This window comes from Ammospiza nelsoni, chromosome 4 (genome assembly GCF_027579445.1).
Source record: "Ammospiza nelsoni isolate bAmmNel1 chromosome 4, bAmmNel1.pri, whole genome shotgun sequence".
In the NCBI taxonomy this organism is placed as follows: Eukaryota; Metazoa; Chordata; class Aves; order Passeriformes; family Passerellidae; genus Ammospiza; species Ammospiza nelsoni.
In genome coordinates this window covers 27,294,596-27,315,704 of record NC_080636.1, presented here as the reverse complement: position 1 = coordinate 27,315,704, position 21,109 = coordinate 27,294,596, and the positions used below count along the sequence as shown (strand labels likewise).

At 42.0% G+C, this 21,109-nt stretch overlaps 1 protein-coding gene across 3 annotated transcripts in view; it reads left to right on the top strand.

The window, feature by feature from the left end:
* The window catches only part of LNX1 (ligand of numb-protein X 1), a 65,231-nt gene that overhangs the window by 23,769 nt on the left and 20,353 nt on the right, over positions 1 to 21,109 (top strand). For 2 of the 3 annotated variants that reach the window (XM_059470144.1, XM_059470145.1), the window contains exons 2-5: positions 7,695 to 7,936; positions 9,518 to 9,673; positions 18,435 to 18,637; positions 20,215 to 20,586. In XM_059470144.1, coding sequence (XP_059326127.1) covers positions 7,695 to 7,936; positions 9,518 to 9,673; positions 18,435 to 18,637; positions 20,215 to 20,586 — 973 coding nt within the window. Of the gene's footprint in view, positions 1 to 7,694; positions 7,937 to 9,517; positions 9,674 to 15,057; positions 15,214 to 18,434; positions 18,638 to 20,214; positions 20,587 to 21,109 lie in introns of all 3 variants that reach the window. The other variant, XM_059470146.1, reaches the window with a different exon arrangement.

Here is a 21,109-nt window from a genome sequence, read left to right as displayed (position 1 = left end):
TAATCTAGGAGTAAATAATGAATAAGAGGCTCACTGCAGTCTTCCACCCTGCTTAACTCCTCAGTTTTGTAGCTCCAGGTATACTTATGCTCCCCAAGCATTATGTTTGAAGGCAGTATTGGAAAAGGTAGAGGCTCTAGAGGCAACTCAAGGCTATGTCTTATGTGAGCAGTGGGAACAGTCTGCTGATGCCTTTGTGCATTCTCAGAGCATTTGTGCCTTGAACACGGGGGAAAAGGGCACAGAAGGTGAAGCAAAAGCAATATTCACAAAGTCAATTGTGAATATTGGCTTCTCTAAAGAAGTAGTTATGTTAAGAATAAACTAGGTGTGCTAACCTGTAAAAAACAGTTGAAAAGCCTGGGTGCCAATTTGCCCATCTCAGCTCTCTCTAGCAATTTACAGCTCCTTTCTCCTATATGTAGGACTGTTCAAATTTGTTGGATTGCTTTAAGACTAGAAATTGAAATTATAATCCCACCTTGAAAAAACATCAGTACAGCTGTGGTTTCAAAACCATCAGTGACAAAATAATAGACTGAAAGAAGTGTCAGGAGAAAAAGAGAAAATGTTCTGGACCAACAATTTGTACTTAGTCCCAACAATAACTGGGATCATTGCACAATAATCCCAGCCATGATTTTTGTCTGCAATTGCAGGCAACTAGTGTTGTTTTCCGATTTCTTCCAATTCTTTTTCCCATGATAGATGCTAATGGGCCTTTTAAAAGATTTCATAATAAAAGCTCAAGATGGTGGTTGAAATACAACTTTCTGAGTTTTAAAGAGAAGGGGGAAAAAATCCTAAACATGACTCCATGTTAGATGATACTTTGCAAGCATGCACGTGAAATTTAAGCTCCACATTATATTTAAGATTAAAAATGTGTTCCAAGTTCTTTCAACTCTACTGAAAACTAGTAGGTAATATGGAAATACCCCCTTTTTCAGTATGAGCAGTCAAATATGTAATAGGTGTTTGGTTTTTATTGAATGCTTGTTCAGTTTTTGTCTGACACCAAGTCTTTGTCCGTCAGTAGTTTTGGGAGCTGTGAGGTCTGAACTCTGAACTGCAGTTCTGTTCTTCATCAATACTTCACCAAAATACTTTTAAGGGCCACAAACATGATGATGAACCACGCTTGCTCCTCCTTCTTAGCAGATAAATGCCAGAAATGTGAGTATGTCACTATAGCTGAAGACTAAATTGGAATTATCATGAATGCTCAATATTTTTTCCTCATATTCTTAGAAAACCTTACCTTTTTAATCCAGAACTACAACTCCTTTTTCTACTAGTGGACCCAAATTCATACAGAGTAGCTGACATGAAAATATGAGTATACAGATACTCCTGTGCATATTCCTTATATAATGCACAAATATATTTTGTTTGACAGCACCTTAGTGCAAAGGCGTTGTGAAAATGACAGCCCTTCCCTGGGGTCAGATCTTTAGAGATAGGACAAAGCACAGTTTTAGACTTTGCTAGTAAGGTAGTTTTCCAGAATTTATTGAATTTTGATGTCTTCATTAACACAAAAATTGTGGAAAAAACCCTTAGGAAACCATAATGGGAATATGCAGAAATTAAACTGAAACAGATAAATATGTGAGAGGTTTTCCTATCTTGTGGGAAAGTATTTAAGCTAAATAACTTTAGCTTAATACAATAAATATTATGAGGACCTTTATAAATATTTAGAGACTAGTAATGCAGAAATACAGAACCACTAAATCTATGATGTGCTTTTACTATGGCAAAGGCCTCTGGCTGACAATGGAGAGCAAATAACATGAGAAAATCTCTCTGACAGCTAGACAGAGAAGCCATTTGCCTCATCTTAGTTTCTATCACAGCTATCTCTGTGCTGACACCCAGAAGAGCAGTGTTTATGGAACTGTAGGAGGGAATTGCTGATCCCCAGCCCTGCAGAGGCAGCAGGGATCATGCCACCAGCAGGCCCGTGCTGCCCTCCCAGCCAGCCCTGATGCCCCAGGTGTCAGGAAGCTGCCTCTAAAAGGCTTTTGTTTACAAGGTTATTGGAGACAAAGAGCAGTAGCAACTGGGACAATTTCCCACTTAAGTGAAAAATATGCTTTTTTTTTCTCCAAACAAGATGGCAAGTCTCTGACACTGAGAGATCCTCAGGGAGAGGATGCCCAGGTGCATCAATGCCAGGGTACAGAGTGCACAGAACAGCAGTGGCAAGCACCTGGAAATACTGCTGGCATTATGAAATTCAAGTGCAGGTGCAGATCAGCCTGTTTCTAGTTGTCTGCTTAGATATGGGTTTTGCAGCCTGTCTTTCAGCAAATGTTCACTGGAAACTGTGATCCAGAAGTTTAGGGTTTGCTTTTTATATGGCTCATTCCCTTCTTTAACAATATTGAGTAAGGTTTCATGTAGGCAAGGTCTTCTAGCCATAACTGAATACCCTGATTACAGTAGCTTGAGGATTGTTCTTAACATGAGACAGTTCTTTACAAAAAGTGGAAAAGACACATGCGTTTAAAAAAATCAGGTACTTATGAAGCTTTTTTCCACATGCAACATTCACACAATAGTTAATCTTTGCAGGAACTCAGAATTACCAAGGAAAAATAATTTCTGTGAAGTGCTCTGTTTTTAGCTTATATCTGTAGCATGGGATATAGTGGGAGTTCAGGTGCCTCGCTTCTTTTTCGTAATTGACTCCATTTCTTGGTGCACTGTTGGCAAAAGTGAGATCAGAAGAGTTGGTGTTAATCCTGTCTGAAGAACTGATCCAGTCACTTCACTCCCTTGTGATGGAGTTTGAGAAAACTTCAGAGTTTAAGTGTGTGGCCTGAAATCCACGTGGTTGGGCTTTGGGTTATGTTTGGACTACTGTCACTGCTAATGCACACACAGTGTGAATGGTTGCTGTGGGGCAGGAATTGTCAACACCTTCTTGTGAGTCAACCTCTCCAATTAAACCCCATGCCTCCTTTATTCCCAGGCACAGCAGGAACCTCTCACCAGGGTGTCACAAGTGAGGTTATCAGCACCAGGTTATCCAGGATGCTCCTGGTTGATCAGCTTTGGTTTTTCCATCATCTTTTCCACTGGATTAGTTTATGGATGCTAGAGCACTCAGGGAGTTTGTGGAACAGAGGTATGGTACACATTGTTGATGCTTTGGACCCCAGCTTGTTTGGACCCCCAAATTACAAAGGGATGAGGCTTCTTGCAGTGAGACCATAGCTGAAACACACTTGTCTACCCTGATCAGGGTTTAGCTGTGGAACAGCAATGACAGCCCATTATGCAGTATTTTCTTCGGATGGGCAATCTTATGTGCTTCGTATACATTATTCTTAGTTGCATTCTGACAATGTGTCTGCTGCTTCTGCACTAAAGAAAAGCAGTTTAAAATATGAGGGGTGCTGGAAGTGAGGTTGGGAGAACACTACTGGAACTGGGCAGGGGAGGGGTCCTGCTCTGTTTATTTGTGTCGGGCCTGGGTCACAACCACTGTGACTCTTCAGATTCACTTTTTTTCTCCCTGTTTCATGCCCAAATAGACTGTGAAGTGACACAGAAGGCAGGGCATTTTTAAGAACACATGCATGATAAATCATAGGATCATAGAATGGTTTGTGTTGGAAGGAACCATAAAGATCATCTAGTTACAGTCCCCCTACCATGGGCAAACATATACATTTTTTTTAACCTGTGGAATTGTTCTATTTAGATCACTAGAAATGAGGTGAAAAAATCCATGCAGTTGTCCTTGCTTATGTTTTGGTTTTACATTCTTTCCCTATGTCAGCCTGGGTAATTGAAATCCTTGAGGTCAATCTTACTTTCAATTCCTCCTTTGCTGTGCAAGTCAGGGATGCTCAAGGAGAACTCTCTTTTCAAACCACGGTTTTAATTTGAATTTCAAATGACGTGGATATGTTTCTGTTGGCCTTGAGTTTAACTGAAGGCTGTTTTTACACATGGTAGGACCAAACTAAGGCTGCCACAGGGTTTTGGATCTCCTTGCTCTGGCTCTTGGGATGTGCTGCTCCTGAAGCCTGGAGTGCAGAGTGTCCCTCAAGGGTGGAACAGGGTGCTGGGCAAAGATTGCCCTGTGGCTGCCAGTGTTGATACCAGCCAGAATTGCAGCCCTGGATGAAATTTCAGCAGCCACCACTGCTCTCATACGGCCCAGTGGTTAGCTCATACCAGAATATCAGACAGTAGATATCTGCTTCATAAAAGAGGCTGTGCAAACAGAAGAAACTACTTTCTCAGCTTCCTGTGCACCTAGTGACACTAATGTCACGAACAGTACAACACACATTATTCATGTCTGTTTATCTCTCTGGGGTTTGGCCTTCAAATTGTTTCAGTATCGCACGGCTGCACGGATGTACTCGCTGTCCAGCACGACTGGGAAGGAACATAAATCTGTGGTTCACCTTGGCCTGCAGACAGTGCTGAGTTCACTTTCTGACTGGCTATGTTAATCAGGTATCCCACTCTTCCAGCTGCAAATCAGGCATTGTGATTAATACTCACAATGAGAGAGCTAATTACTGCTGGCATGTAGCTGTTTTATGTTTCTCTCTTTTCTGGAAGCCAAATCCAACCATATGGAAAAATGTAGCTTAAACACTGTAAATATGATTCCACTTAGACAGTAATTTCTTCTGTTTTCTGTTATCACAGCAGTGTCAGCACAAGCAAAACAATGAAAGTGAAGAGATGCTGTTGCAAATTTTATTACAAGTTTGAGGTCTTGGGACTTTTTTTCCCCTTCTTCAAGGACACTGTGTTAATCTGAAGAAAGAGGTCTTGATTTGTGTTCATTTATGCCTGCCACAATTATTTAAGAAATAGCTTCAGTGATCATACTTGAAGAGCTCTGGTTCTTCTTTAACTATTTCTGGCAGCGCTAGAAAGATATGCTTTGTGCTTTGTATCATGACAACTTGTCTTCTCCAATAAGCCACATCTTAAACTGTGTCAGTCCTCTCTACATTCAAAGTAGCTGTCTTCTGTTCATTGCTGTTGGAATGAAGCTGTTGACTGTGTGTCTGCAGTGCAGCCAGCAGCAGCAAGTGAGGATTTCCACAGAGAGGGAAGGCTGTAGCAGTGAGCTGCAGATGGGCACCAGGCAGTGATTGAATCCAAATAGCTGGGAATCTTTGGGCAGAGCCACTTCTGATCTTCATATTGATCTTCATAGAGCTTTCCAAATAAAAAAACATCTGCATCTGAGAACCCATTCACAAGGCTGATGTTCTAGTATCAGCCACTGAAACTTTACTGACATGGGAAAAACACAGGCAAATTAAATAAAATAAGCAGGAGTAGGAATATCTCTTATCATATTCTGAATCTTTGCAAGATTGTTATAAAGTAGAGACTGTCTTCTGAGAACAGCAAACAGTTCTCCCCAAAGCCACTTCTTTGACTTGAGATTTTAGACTATTTCTAAACTATTTTGTAAAGCATTCATAGACTGGATTAGCAGATGTGACTTTACTAAAAGAGGCAGATGTCAAGGATGGGTTTCCAAAACATTGTGATGAAGATGTTTAAGTGAGTAGCAAGAGGAAAAGGCCTTTGTGCTTCTGCTTCCCATGAAATCTAAAGGAGAGCATCCTGCCATAGTTTAGGGTTCTGGGGGAAGTGAGAAAATCTGGAAGGAAACAGAAAAATACCTGCTGCAATGGAGGCAGAAGAGTTTTTCCTTTCTTTACATGACTATTGTTGCAGTTTTGCCTTGCAATGGGTGCCTCAAATTGGTCTTTTGAAGTAGTGGACCAATCTTGTTCATTGGTCTTTTGAAGTAGTTGACCAATCTTCTCTTCCATAAGAGTATTTTCCTCTGAGATGCCTCATTTTGGTTGTGAAAAGTTTCAGAAATAACTTCTGTTACAGCCATTCCTATCCAAGCCTTAAAGCACATACATAACGCTTACACAGTGGCATCAATATGACAGATTTTGGTTTGGGTATATTTTCCTTCTTTAAGATAAAAATTGTCAGAAGCAGCATGAAGTAAATGATGGTAAACCATAATCTAGTGCCAAAAAAAGGTTCTAACTAATTGTCTCATCAAAAGTCAGTACCATGATAGAAATTAAACTGCTACTCTGAAGTTGATAGACGGCTCAATGATATCCTCATATCATCTTTCTATCTCAGGAGGTGCTTCCATAATCACTTCTCTTCCAAGTCTTCTGTTCAGTGTACTACTTCTTTTTGTGACACTTAACCCACTAGCGTTGTGTACTGTATGTATTATGCATTGCTTTTTGAGCATGCCATATATTACGAAGAGCTTTCTATCCCTAAGGGTTTCTGCAGCTATTTCTGTGAGTTTGTTCTACAGGGCACTTTCATGAAAGTCATCAGTTAGCCTTCACCATGAAGAAAGGGATAATAGTAACTGAAAGTAGGCCGAGCTCATTAGATTATGATTAAAAGGCAGATTTTTATTTTTTAAATGCACTGAATGTGGTTCTAGTGGGTGGGCACTAGGCAGAAGTGGTGCTGATGAAGTCACAGGTGCCGTGTCCTTGGTCACTCTGTCTTTTCAGTTATTTTATAGCTTTAATTGAATACTGACTCCTGAAGACTACAGTGACCTTTAATTTTATTCAAGTGACTTTCTTTCATGAGTCTTAAAAAAGAAATGCCATGCATGGTCCTGCCTTTGCGGTCTAGGGTGAATCTAGAGCAGGTAGTTGGAAGCATAACTACATGTGTTTCAAAGCAGGTCTGTAACTTGCCCTTATAATGCTGTATCTTCAGCTCTTTTGGCAACATGTGTTGCTCCACTAGAAACAGAGGGGTTTCCCCCAGAAGTAGTTTAGAACCTGACTTGAGGTCCCCGAGCTAGTGAAGTCCCAGGCTGGCCCAAGGACCTTGGCATGAGGCCCCAGCCCCTTGGTGGGAGCTCTGCAGTGCCCCCTTGACCCTGGTGAGGCTGCAGGGTCAGTGGCACCCCCTACCCACACCTGCACCTCTTCCTCTGCCAAGGCAATGACCTGCCTCTTTTAGTGTCTCAGCTGAGCTGGAACGGCAGAGTTGGCAACTTCACCTCTGTGGCTGAGTTGAAAACAATTCATCAGACTCAGTTCGAGTCGTAAATGGTACAGGCATCATTTGGGGCCTGGATTCCTGCAGCCCCCAGGTGTTCTGCTCCCACCTGCAGTCCTCCCTTCATGGGTTGCTCGGGTCTCTACAGACACAGTGCCATGCTCCACACGTGACCACGTTGGTGGCTGGGAGGGTTTTTCAGCAGGCAGGACTGGGTAAGGTGCCTTTTATTTTACTAGCAGACCCAGAGAAGGGTCAGGCCTCACCCTGCTCTCCTTCATCAATCACAGGCAAGTAGGAAATTACAGATTGTAGCCTCTGGTCTTATTAACCACCTGCTATTCTTGTCCTCTTGCATCCACAGTAACAATTTATACACATAAGAACATACGCAAGGCTGAGGCTCTCTATTTTTCCTTGACCAGCAGTGCTCTTCCCATGTGAGGTAGTAACTCACCTCCTTTGAAGCACACACTGGCATTTTCCCCTCTTGTTCCATCCATATTTCACTGGTCACCATGATCATCACAGGTTGTACTCCAAGCGCTTCCTTGGAACCAGAGAATGTCCATAAATATGCAGCATTTAAACACAACTTGCTATCATGTCTCTCTTTCCCCCCTTCTCCTCAGATGTAAAGGAGCATCCCACTATGGCCTTACCAAGGAACGGAAGAGGCGTTCCCAGGACTGCTCTCCAGACCGTGGCTCCAGCTTGGCAGTGGCTGCCCTGGGCCCTGAGCTCTCAGCAGCTGCAGCCATCGCCTTAATGACAGACGAGCCAGGGCTGGTGAACCCGGCCTTCAGCCCCACCTCAGAGGACAGCCAGCTGGGCAGCAGCCCCGGGGACCTGCACCGCAGCAACCGCAACCGGAGTAAGGGCCAAAAGTGGCAGCTTCAGGGCCTGCTAACCCCTTGCAACATCCATTTTTATGTTAAATATGTGTCACTGGAGGATTAAAAAATAATTTAAAAAAAGAAAAAGGGGTGGGGGAAGTGAAAGCTTTCATTTTTCATGGTTTATCAAATTGCGCACTCAGTGACCCAATAGATTTGAGGTGAAAAAAAAATGGCTTGGCCAGGGGCGGGATCAAGCTGAAAACGGACTAGCTGTACACTGCAAATCTTTAGAAAGATTATTTAGGTAAGTCAGCTCAGTTAAAAGATTAAATGTTATGTGTGATGGGCTGGGGAGATGGTGTAGCTGGGTAATGTGTCTCCACTAAATCTTGGTGGCCCAAGTAATGCCCACAGACATGGGCACCTACCCAAAATCCTATTGGGAACTGTGTTTCCCACTTGCCAAGTATTTTCAGGAAAACATACCCTTAGGAGCCTGGGAAACATGTGCCAGCTTCTTGGGAAGGTGCAGTTTGGAGGAGCTGGTCCTGCTGAAATAACAACAGTCAGAGACAAGCTGCATCAGGAGACTTTGCCTTGATCTTTCACCTTGTGACACTTCACCTGTCTCTGGTGAGTGTCATGCTTGAAAAACAGGGCCTGGCCAAAGCAGAGTCAGAAGTGTTAATGGTGAGTTCAAAGCATGTGTTTGAGGATTCTGAAGCTAAAATGGAAAAAGCCCACCTTGTGCGCTGCCAGTTGCATATGGGGAAAATGGATGAAGGGATGAAGAAAGACTAGGAAATGAGAAGCATTATCCATTTGTTGTGCCAGGGTTTGGAGAGGTGAGGAAAGGAAGGGTGCAAGAAGAGAGCACCAGAATACCAATAAATTCTGTCAGTTTTATTGAGTGTAGAGGCCACAGTCTGGTTTGAGGGAATGTTGTATTATTAGATTACAATATTTGGCTAGCATGCAGAGCTGGAACAGACAGAACAGCCACAGCTATGAAGATATCTTTAGCAGGATGGAAAAGAGTGACATGTTTTGAAAGTATTATGACTTTTCTTTTGTATTGCTGTATTCGAGTCAGAATATGTGAGGTTTTCATCCCTCCCACCTGATGATAATATTTGAATTTTTTTACATGAAACAGTTGACAATCATTGGTGGCTTTAGAAGCATTGCAAGGTTTTGAGACAGAAGTAGTAGTGGGGATTTTGTCAAGAAGAGTTTTTAATGACTTCCAGCTTTTTTTGGTCAAACATGTATAGCTGAGAAAATATGTATTTTTCACAGAATTTCTCCTAATTCTGTCTTGATGGAGGATTATTCTTTCCAAAGCTACCACACTTACAGGAGATTTCTCCATGTGATTAGCAAAACAGACAGGAAGGAGGCAATTCGAGGGTGTGGGACTGAGGTAGGGTGATTGTACCCAGATTCAGGTGGGTGCAGCCTTGAAGTACCAGCAGGACTCGGGGGCAAAGGTGAAGTACAGGCAGCATATGATGTTGGTGTTACATCCCATCATATGCCAGGGGCTTCAGAAATGCTGTGGTTCTAGAGCAGAACTGCTGAACTGTACTGATTTGGTTTTTTTCCTGCTGTTGCAGCTCGACACTTTGAACGTTCCACTATAAGAAGCAGATCTTTTAAAAAAATAAACAAAGCGTTCAGCGTTCTTCGAAGGACAAAAAGTGGAAGTGCTGTTTCCAACCAGACTGACCGGGAAAGGGAGACTGTTGGAAACTCTGATGCTGGAGAGGAAGGTAATGTTTTGTTCATCTTGTGGTATCACTCAAAAGGGGGTAGGGGGCCCTGTCGATGTGGGAGCTGGATATCCATGACTGACGTGCCTTTCATGTGGTGGGCTGTGCGTGATTAAAACAAACAAACCAGAAAACACAATCTTTCCTTATTTTCTTCTTTCACAAGATGTTACTGACTGGCAGGCAAGGATATTGCTGGGGTGTGTGGGACCTCACGTAGGGCTGTTCTGGTAACAGCCTGCATGCTATAGCCAGCCCAGCATCTAGCCCACGGGATGTGGGATCTGGGCATCTGGGATCTGTTACTAGAGCTGTCATTGATTTGCTCTGTAATTTTGTGCAAGTCTCTCCATCGGCATGTGCCTGTCCCTCTAAAGCAAATGGATCACAATAATCATACTTGAGAAGAACTTAATGAGTTTTGGCTAATGCTTATGAAGCACTGGAAATTCCCAGTGGGAGGATGGTATGGAAGCGCGAAGTACTGTAATTATTCTGCATTTCTGTGGGCTCCTTTATTACCTCAGCCAGGCAGGTGATGAGGTAAGAATGCTCTGCTCTTAAACAGCAGGGAGAGGCAAGTTTGTCTGAGGTATGTCAGGGATGAGGGGTCTGGCAGGTAATAACACTTAACATTTGGCATTCTCAAAGCAATAAGCAAATGTTACTAATCAGTTTGGACCATAATGATGAAACCAACAATGGCATTCATTCATCAAGAGGAAGTGATGATAGAGTGGGAATCAATGTCCTAATCAAGGTCTCCACTCACCTTATTATTCCTTTGCTTGATGCCTCAGCACCTCAAGTCTCTTCCCAGATCAAATGTTCAGAATGCAGGCTTTAAGAATACAAAATACCCAGCTTCCTTTTGCTCTGTATTCAACTTCTCATTGAAACACACACAAAATAAGCACAAAAGGCTGCCAAATGCTAGTTTCAAGCATCATTGTGATGCCATTGTGAATAGTGGTGAATTGGAGAACCATGTTCAATATTCTGCTTTATTTGCTCATTCTTTCAGGAGAGTTTCACTATGTTACTGTGGTACTTACTCTCCTACTTCACATACTCGCTGACAGAGCCAAAATAAAACCTGGTAATTCAAAAGTGTGAACCTTCTCCATAAAAGGGATGGGAATATACTCCTTGACCTGGAAACATCATGAATAACTTTACTATAATTTAAAATAATTTTAAATTGTTTTTATTATTAAAAATATTCTTTTTTTCCCAAGCAAAATTTTACAAGTTGTTTATACCTCTGTTTGAGCAGGCAGATAGATTTCTTGTTCCATAGTAACACTTCAATTCACTGTGAGCAAAAGCTTGCCTTTTTTTTAGGAGTGAAATTCTCCATGCCTCAAGTTCATATTTTTCAAAAGACATCCCTTCAGGATGATATACAGACCACTTTCTACCTAGACATATAGCTGACATTAGTAATAGCTCCACTGAATTCTTGGTTTCATGTCCAGCGTGTGCAAATAATCTGGATGTCAGCAGCACCTATCCAGTAGCCCAGTGCAGTCCAGATGTTAGCAGAAGTTAGCAGAAATGTGTGAAGATGTCACTGGCCTTTACATTCCCAGCAAGTGAAAAGCATTGCTGTCTCTGTAAGGGATGTGTAATGGCAATCACTCCAGGGCCCCACTGACAGTGGCAGGATTGTCAGTCTCTCCTTGGCTCTGCTTGTGGTTTCATTCCTCTGCACCCAGCACGCCTGTAAACTTCCAAATGTATTCTGCTGCACTGGAAAAACCAGGTAGGCATATAATTACTTAATAAGCAGTTACTCTTAAGTATGAGATCACAGAAGCTGGGTACCTAAATTACTTTATTAATTACATTTGCAAAGAATGCCTTTTGATTACACAGTTCTGGAAATTGATCTTTAAAAAATGCAGCAAGTAACTTGAAGAAATACAAATACAACTTGAACAAAGATTGCAATTCAGTCCTTTGCAACAGGTGCTTTGTGTAATGGCATCTCAAAGGCTTTCTCTGTTTCTTCTTGGAGGAGGAAATGAATGTGCTTCTTTCTGTAGCAGTTATCATCATCCTGCCAGCTGGGGGCTGGTTTTCTTCTACAGTTCTGTATGTTTTATTCTTTTTATTTTTTTTAAACCTCAGCTGCTCTGAGCACTCTGCAGCTAGACTTCTGATCAGAGCTGTTGGTCAGCCTTCAGGGATAGCTGCTGTATGCTCTGTCCTGTGCTCACTGAGAGTCACGCATATTGAAGAAAAGGGAGCCCTGTGTATCTGTCTCACCATTGCCACGCCACTCTCCTGGCAGTGGGAGTGCTCCTGTGCGGGTCAATGAGGTGCTTCCTCACTTCAGAGGTCCCCACAGCCAGTGGGAAAGGTGCTGCTGCCTTTCCCAAAGTTTCTGTCTGGGATCATCTGAGAAAAGAACTGAGCCATGACTCATTGTCCCAGGAGATCAGGCAGCGCTTCACCAACTCTCTGGTGACCACTTTCCTCACCAGGCTTAGTCAGTCCATGAGCAGAATAAAGCTGAGACTATGCCAGCCTCACAGAGTGAATAAGCCCCTTCTTGCTGATAACCTCTTCTTGATAAAGGAAAGATCATCGGGCAAAGCTCAATGTATAATTCATCTGACTCCAGTTTTCAGAATACCCCCATCTCAATTCACATGTCTCTGTTTAATGTGTTTTGCCTGTATTTTGGTCAAAGGAGCTCTGGGAATGAACACCACAACAAGTAGCCATGTATTAGCCCTCAGCAACCCTTCATTAAGGGTGTGTGGGTGCATTTAATCTGAAGCTGCTATGTTGGTTGAGCCAGTGCTCAATTGCAATATGACTGTGAGGGTACAAGACAAAATAATGGTTTCTGATGAGGGAGAAAAAGTATTCAAATTCTTCTTAACTTGAAACTGAATCTAGAACATATTTTGGAAAAAACTGATACCCAGGGACATTGCATAATATGGTGTATAATATCAAATGTGTTTCTGTTATAATTACAGCAAAGAAATAGTTACAGTCTAATGCTATCTTATACCTGGAGCTGATAGCCACCCTGAACTGCAGAGATTACTTCATGATTTATGTTTATATCCTGTGGTTTCATTTGTTTAAACAATGCTATATGTGTTCATTTTGGATTTAAATGATTTGGGCTTTCTTTGTTTCTGTGTTTTTGTGGCATTTTCAGTAGAGAGTTGTTAAATGTCTAAACCAAAGAAAATGTTAGAGGTGAATGAAAAGTATAAACACTAAAGAGAAAATATTTAAGGGGAAGGAACTGTTAAGATTTTCCTATTTTTAATACTTTGTTATTTGTAAAATCCCATGCCAAGAAATATTTGTCTGCAGGCAGCACCCAAGCTTGTGATATTTATCTGAGAGCAATTTCATTAACAGCATTTACAGTTACAAATAGCTTTCCAGGTCTGAAGTAGACGTTTAGAAAGTTTAAAAGAAAGAATTTCACACTGAGATGTGAGGGAAGGTGACAGGGACATGCTTAAGGCACGGATGCATTTAAGATGTAATATCTTCTGGCTAGATCTACTAGTGTAAATAAACTTGACAATCTACTTAAGTGATAAAATATCTCCAAACAAAGAGTGCTCCAGCTTTGCTATGCTTGTTTGTATCAATGTGCTCTTAGTTTGGCTTCACACCTTAAATTCAGTTCCAAGAACGTCTATAGATATATATGTACTCTTTACTCAAACTGATCTACAAATACAAGTTGTGAACCAGCAAATGTTTTAGGAGCAAAGAATTTACAGGTACAATTTATAAACTTCCTTACAGTTTTAGAGTAAAAGAGTTCTGCTTTTGACTTCCAAAAACGTTCATTGATTTCATTTTGCAGTCAAGCCATTGTAAAAGAAATTTGATTTAGGATTCCTTGAGGATGGCAAATGTTTTTCAAAGTCAAACTCAGTCTCATAGTGGATGCAGTTCTACCATCTGGCATTGCTTTGCAGCAGTCAAGACCAGGGCAGCCCCAGCAGGCACTGGCAGAACCACAGAACACAGAACAGGCTTCCCTCTTGCACTGTTCAGTGTGAACCCTGTTATATTTTTGAGAGATATAAATATGCATACATATATATGATAGATAGATAGATAGATAGATAGATAATATAAATATTTCAGTATTTGGAAAAGTACGTGAAGAAAAAGAAGGTAAGTGAAACACAGATGGTATCAACCATTTCATGGCATTAAGGCTGTCTGTATGCAGAAAAAAGTGGTTTATCCAGCCCCAGGACAAGACAGTGCAGCCCAACCTCTGTCTCAGGAAGGCTGCACCCCACAGAAATCCCACACTATTCCTATTTTTCTCAGATTTGATTCAGCTGCCATTCTGATTTCCCAAAGCAGCTGTTACAGAGCTGGTTCAAAGTACTCTGCTCTGGAACGATGAGCCAGGCAATTTCCCGAAGAAACATTGTCTCTGTAGCACTTCCACTACTGCAGACTGATGAATTTCCCTGCTGTGTTTGAGAGTTACAACTCTTTAGATGCACAGTCAACTCAGCAACAGTTTCATTTTAGTTCTTTTGGGACTCCTTTGGTGAGCGGAATGTCCAGAAGCAAGAAGAGAAATTAGAACTGGCATCACCTTCTACCTGCCCCTCCATTGGAGAAGCATCACTGGAGAATTTATGGAAGGCATTAAATCAAAATGATGGCAAACCTTTGGAAGGATGGCATGATAAATGAAAATCTATTGGGAAGGAAAATTTGCAGAATAAAGTTCCCCACCAGCACAAGGGCATGTGATACTTACAGACACATTAATTTTCCAAGACTAGGTTACACAAGCTTAATTTAAATTCTGGTGTCCAGATGCTGGGAAGGATGAATGCATGCTGCTGCAGATGGTCCTGTTTGTGGGGGTGAGCTGGCACATTAGTCAGGCTGCCTGATCTAAATGAGCACTTGCAACCACAGATACAAGTTTTGTTTACAGTGACCTTTGATTAATCTGGCCCCAAGAGTCACAGCAAACATTGTCACACTGAGTCCTGGGAATGAAGGCAGAAGCTACCCTCGTGGCAGCACTGTTGGAATGAGCATGATGTGCACAGAAGTCAGCAGAAACCTGAGCACTGGAAGAATGCTACCATTAAATATTATAAACTGTGGGGAAAAATAGTATGCTTACTTAAAATTTTGTAATTCTCTGTCATGGCCATGAAGTAACAAATGCTCAGTGTCCCACATTGTGCCAGATAAATGGAATTCACTGTGCAAAGCTGGTCTCTCCTGTGTTGTTTACCATAAAGTAATGTGTGAAAGTATTAATAACATTGCACACTAATATTAAGAGAGTATTGCTTGAGAAAAAAGCCCACACAATCTTTCTGAATGCAGGTGACATTTTATTATATTAACAGATTCAGAATGCTCCATACAACCCCCTGTGACAAAAACACAACATTCTGTGGGAAAACCTGGAAGAATCACCAAAAACAAGACAGAAAGTTTCCTTCTTTCTAGATTCAGCAGCTCTTCGATATTTAAGGACTGGAAATATAAAATGGTAAAGAAAGGTATGCAATACTCCTGGGTTTTCCTGCTCTGGAAAACCTGACCAAAGAAAATGGAGAATTTTAAATAAGAGTGTAAGGGCTGGAAAATGGAGTCTGTAAAAACTGATACTCCAGCCTCACAACAGAATGTATATATGTCTGAAAGGTACAAGCTCTCAACTCAGTTGGAGTTCCTTCAATTGGGTTCCTAAGCCCCCAGTCATTGTATGCAACTGTGTTCTAAACCAGGCTCCACCTTTTCTGGGTATGGTCTATGCATTAATAATTCAATTTGAAGACATTGCTTTCTAGACATGGCATCATCGTGAAATATGCATGGTAAGTTTTCATCAAACTGCACACAATGTATGCAGACTTTTTGGTGAAAAAGCAATTATGAATTTTCTTATTCATATTATTTTTAAAAAGTGTATTTGTGTACTTTATATATTTAGATTGCCTCACTTACTGTTAGTTTATCAAAATAGGCATTAGGTAAATAGGTTAGTTTATCAAAATTGGCCTTTTACTTATGACATTCTAGGTTGTTGAGAATACAAATGTCTGGGATGAAAAGAAGAGGCAAGTCTTCAATTAAGAGAGCAGAAATTAATGGTTCATAAAGGAATTGTTTTGGTTGCTTAGCTTATCTGAGGAGAAAATATTTCTGTTTAATATGTATATTTGATAAAGAACACAAGTCAAATGAAGACAGGAAGTGAGGCAGTACAGCCTGCTAACTATGAAAGGGTGGCATTAGAGACTTGCAGACTGGCAAAAGAAAAATGTCTTGGAAAGATTTGGGTTGTTGTAGACTGCACATTTCAGAAGGAAATTAGATATCAAAACTTCCTCTTAAAAAATCTGCATAAAGCCATATTGAAAGTCAGCCAAATACTAGTGCAAGACAACAAACCAGATAAGGCATTGTTCAAAATGCAAAGAAACCTATACATATGTAAAGATGTAGGTAAGTCTTGTACAAGAGTAGAGACTTGTTCACTGCCACATTGCCCTGATTTTGGTCTGGGATAATTGCAGGTTGAAATAACATGAGAGTGTCAATAGCTTGCTCAGTCTACAATTCTCCATGGACAAGAAACATAACTGAATAATTCCTTTAGAAGGGTTTTCAGAATGAGCTATGGGAAAATGAACATCAGTGTCAAAAAGCATAGTTTGTTAGGATGCGAACTGAGTCATCATAATAGGTCAATTATAGCACTGTTTTGTTATCTTTAATATATACATGTATATTAATTTATTTGCATGCAGGGAAGATCTAGGTGTCTGGATTTTCATCTGTATTTTTGCACATAACTCTTACACATAACCCTGAACACATAACCATTATAGCCACATGAAATGTGCATGCAGGGGTCAGGCCATTGGTGATTTTTGAGGAGTATTTGTGTTGTCTGACTTTAAGCACCCCACTGAGATGCCAGAGCTAATTGCCTCTTTTCTTACACAGCAGTGGAGATTTGGCACCTCCAGGGGTGATTTAGCATGGGAATATATCTCTTTGGGTGTCTGTGCACTGCAAAGGAAGTCAGAGCAAGTAGATCACCAAACTGTGCGTTTGAGGCCTGGATTTAGATCATGTGAATCCACCCCTCAGGCTAGAGAGAACTGAGCAAATTACAAGCTGAGCAAATAGCATTTAGAAAATAGAGGAGCGAGGGGGAAATGAAGCACCTTCCATTCCTGAAATGTTAAAGTTGCCTGCAAAACTGAAGTAAACCTGTATTAGCACAGAAACTGCTATTGAATGAATAAATGGTTGAGTATTAGGTTGGTGAAGGCTGTGTAGTTATCTAGACAGACTTTTATTGCCTGTCAAGTCTGTGTAAAACCACGAAGTCGAAGTCTGTGCTACTGGTAGGTGCTTTTTACAGACGTGGAGGAGGACAGCTTCCCACCCTGAAGAGCATATGATCAAAGAAGTGGTAAGGGATGCAACATGGTGTTTCTCAATATATTTTTCCTGTTCTTTTTTTCCCCTTGTGCTCTCTCAAAAGGTTTTGGTGCCTTGCTGGTTTGGTGCCTTGCCTGCTAATTCTGTAGTGGCAAATATTAATTCTATCTCAGATTCTGGTCTATAAAGTTTCATTTTTCACTTAACTGCTATTTATTAACACTCATACTTTCATTTCTAAAATAAGTTATTGAAAAAAATATTAGCAGGTAATTTTTTGACTTACAGGTTTGTCATATAACCACTGGATTGGATTCACATGCAAAAAGTTTAAATGCTTTCTCTCAGCTTTGGGGAATTCAAAATAATTGAAGGCTGCTATGCCTGTGCTGGAAAATTCACTGCTGCTTTTACCTCAACTTTGCTCACTGCTGAATATGGATTAAAATTTTGAATTTACCTAGAAGAAAACAAAGTATTAGTGACATGCTGTGAAATCAGACATGCCAGTTGAAAAGTAGGGTTTGGAAGATGATACTCTAATCCAGTGCCTTTTAAATACAAAATGGACCCACCATTAGTCCCTTGTCCCCCCAGCCAGATTGCCAGGGCCAGCAGAGATCTTTCCCTCCAGGTACTTTGAGCATACTGTGATTTTAACTGACACATCACAGTAAGAGTCGCTCATTCCTACTTCCTAGAGTTCAGGCACAGATGAATGGAGAGTGGTCTGGTAGGAAAACTACTGTGTGCTTTGGTTTGTCCAAACCTTTGGTTTGTTGCCTTTCTGGTAGCTAAAGATAAATTAAAGACTTCCTTGGATGTCACAAGACAAGAGCCCTGTCCTCCACTGTGACACCAAAAATGGAGAAAACAGGACGGCCTGGGATGCTACCAGTGAGATAGGGTTTACAGCCAGCACAGCAGGGATGGATGTTTGCTGAGGTGCCCATGCCCATCTGTTCTAGGGCCAGCAAGAAACTGTGGCCTGGTTCTGAGGTGTCTCTGGTGACCAAAAATGTATTTGATTTCCTTAAAATATTGTTGTGTATAAGTGTAAGTACATTTGATCTGTCTGGATTACATCAGAGGTTTAAGGCTGTATTTTGTGGGGGAAAGAGGAAGTTTGAATATATTAATTGTAGAAAGTTCCCTTCAAGTCCATTCAGCAGGCTTATCTATCCTTTTCTTCCCACTTGGTATGAATCATATACATGCATAAAACCTAGCTTGACTAACTGGCAGGTACTTGAGGTTGTGCAGTGCATGTTTCAACAAAGCAAAGCTGTGTTGTCAGATAAATACCTTACAAATGCATTTCCAGGTTTTCCCAGGCTGTACCACCTGATTCCAGATGGGGAGATTACCTGCATTAAGATCAGCCGCAGCGATCCCCATGAAAGTCTGGCCATCAGGATCGTGGGGGGCAGTGAGACCCCTTTGGTTCACATTATTATACAGCACATTTATCGAGATGGGGTGATTGCCAGAGATGGAAGATTGCTGCCTGGAGACATGATACTAAAGGTACAGTACTGTGGAGGTAGGACATAAAAATATCCTGACAAAGAATGAGATGGTTGAAGTTGATCACGATGAGATTTGCAAAGTTGCATGCAGAAAGCTGTTCTAAAGTTCAGAGCACCACCTGTAAGGCACTATGATCTCAAAGCTTTTGCTGACCCCACTGGTAGCTGAGGACACTTGAGGCATGCTGAAGTTGTGCCATGCTTTCTGCTTTATGTCGGACAGACTTGGCCAAAGGGATTTCCCTTTGGAAAGGGATCACAATGTGGGCATACTTCACTCTAGCAGTGAACAAAAATGCTTCTGGATGGTGGTTCCCAGCAGCAGCTGCATAGTATGCACACCCAGCTATGTGTTTCAGGGAGCCTTTTTGTCCTGGTGCCAGCACAGAGCAGCATAGTTAATGGCACCACTAAGACAAAGCTGTTCCTGCAGGGCACGTCCAAACTGCACAATGAAGCTGTGACTGTGGCACGGATGGGCCCAGCCTGGCTCTTCCCTGCCATGGTTGACTGCCCAGGATTTACCAAGGATTCCTGTGAATTTCAGCCCCATCCTGGTGCAGCTCATGCTGTTTGTGGTACCCAAGGTAGCAACTTAAAGCCAGTTGAGCTGTCTCTCTGGGTGCAGTCCTCCTCACCAGACTGCAGCAGAACAGTTCCATTGTTCCCACATAGGAAATCTGCAAAAGCAAACACCAGCCAAATGCCTTTGTCTGTGCTGGGGATTATTTCTCTTACATTTTGGAGATGTTTCTTAATACTTAAATGGTTCAGCTTGTGCAATGTAAAGCTACATGGAAATATCTTTTCTGATTCAGGTTTTCTAGCCAGCGATGAAATACAATCTTGCAACTGGTTTTCATTTAGCAATATAAAGTGCAATGCCTAGTCACTCTTACACATATGAACATGATGGGATTGACTGGAAACTCTTTTTTCCTCTTTCTTTTCCTCATTCAGATTTAAAAAGTGGTAGTTATACAGTTTTATTCTCATCTGAATTACATCTTACCTGGAAAACACTGAGGGAAAAGAAGGAAAGTCTGATTCTCTAGTGTGGTAAATCAGCATAATTGTTAGTAAATATCCAAGGCATTTAAACTTCTACTTGAGGCTTTTTCCTTCTTTGTAGTTAGAGATTCATTAGTGAAGAATTTTTTTACTGTACCTAGAACAGCTGGGAGATAAAGAAGAAAAGAAACAGCGGGAAAACAGTGGGAGTGAAAGGAAAGGCTGGCAAGGCAATTTGAAATCAGAAGCCTGTGGAATAAAACTAAGATATATGAAAGGATATTGGAGCTTGGGAAAGAACAATAAGAAAGATGAGAACTAGCATGTATGTCTGGAGACTATCAGGGAGCGGGAGAAGGAAAAGGACAGAAACTAACTGTGCAGCGCATCCTTTCCTTGCGGGGACAATTGTTCTGCACCACAAACTTGGCCTCGTGTGTGACACAGTTAGAAATAGCACATGTCACTTCATATGAAGACATCTGTGTATCTAGATCTGCCCTCCTCAGTGCCAACTCAGAACAGACCGTCTTTCTGCTGCTGATTTACACTTCTCTATTCCAGGTAAACGGCATGGACATCAAAAATGTGCCTCACAACTACGCGCTGTCAATCCTGAAGCAGCCGTGCCACGTGCTGCGCCTGACGGTGCTGCGAGAGCAGAGGTACCGGTGCCGCAACAGCGGCCTTTCCCTCGATGCTCACTGCAACAGGGACGACAGCTTCCACGTCGTGCTGAACAAGAGCAGTCCGGATGAGCAGCTGGGGATAAAGCTGGTCCGCAAGGCCGACGAGCCGGGCGTGTTCATCTTCAACCTGCTGGAGGGCGGCATGGCGGCGCGGGACGGGCAGCTGCAGGAGAACGACCGCGTGCTGGCCATCAACGGGCACGACCACCGCTACGGCAGCCCCGAGAGCGCCGCACAGCTCATACAGGTTTGTCCTCCCCGCCCTGACCACGGCGTTTGAGCTGGGCAAAAAGCAAACAGCGGTTTTTCACCATCCACTGCAAAGCAAACAAACACTGAGCCTGTGTATCTGGAAGACGGAAGGAGTCAAGATTGGAGGGGAATTTACTCCTGTGAAAGCTCCTTGGTTTTGCTGTGGGGATGAGTGTGAGCATGAGCATGGACTCCCACAGAGGCACTTGCTACCAGCAGGGTTTGGAAAATATAGATCAGTGCAAAATCTGTATACTCTGATCATCACCAGAGTGCTGCCAGCTGCCAGTAGGCATGCCAGCCTCCACCCTGGCAGCACTGGTTCCAGCAGAATCCTGACTCCTCTGGCTCAGGAGTCACTGTGCTCTCTGGTACAGCCCTGGACCAAACCCGAGTAGCCTAAGGCTGTGGACTACCACTACAAGGTAGTCCACACCTTGTAGGTATTTCTTACCTAAATCCAGTATATTTTGGAAAAATGGATCTCTAGTTATTCACCTCTGTTTAGACTCACATGG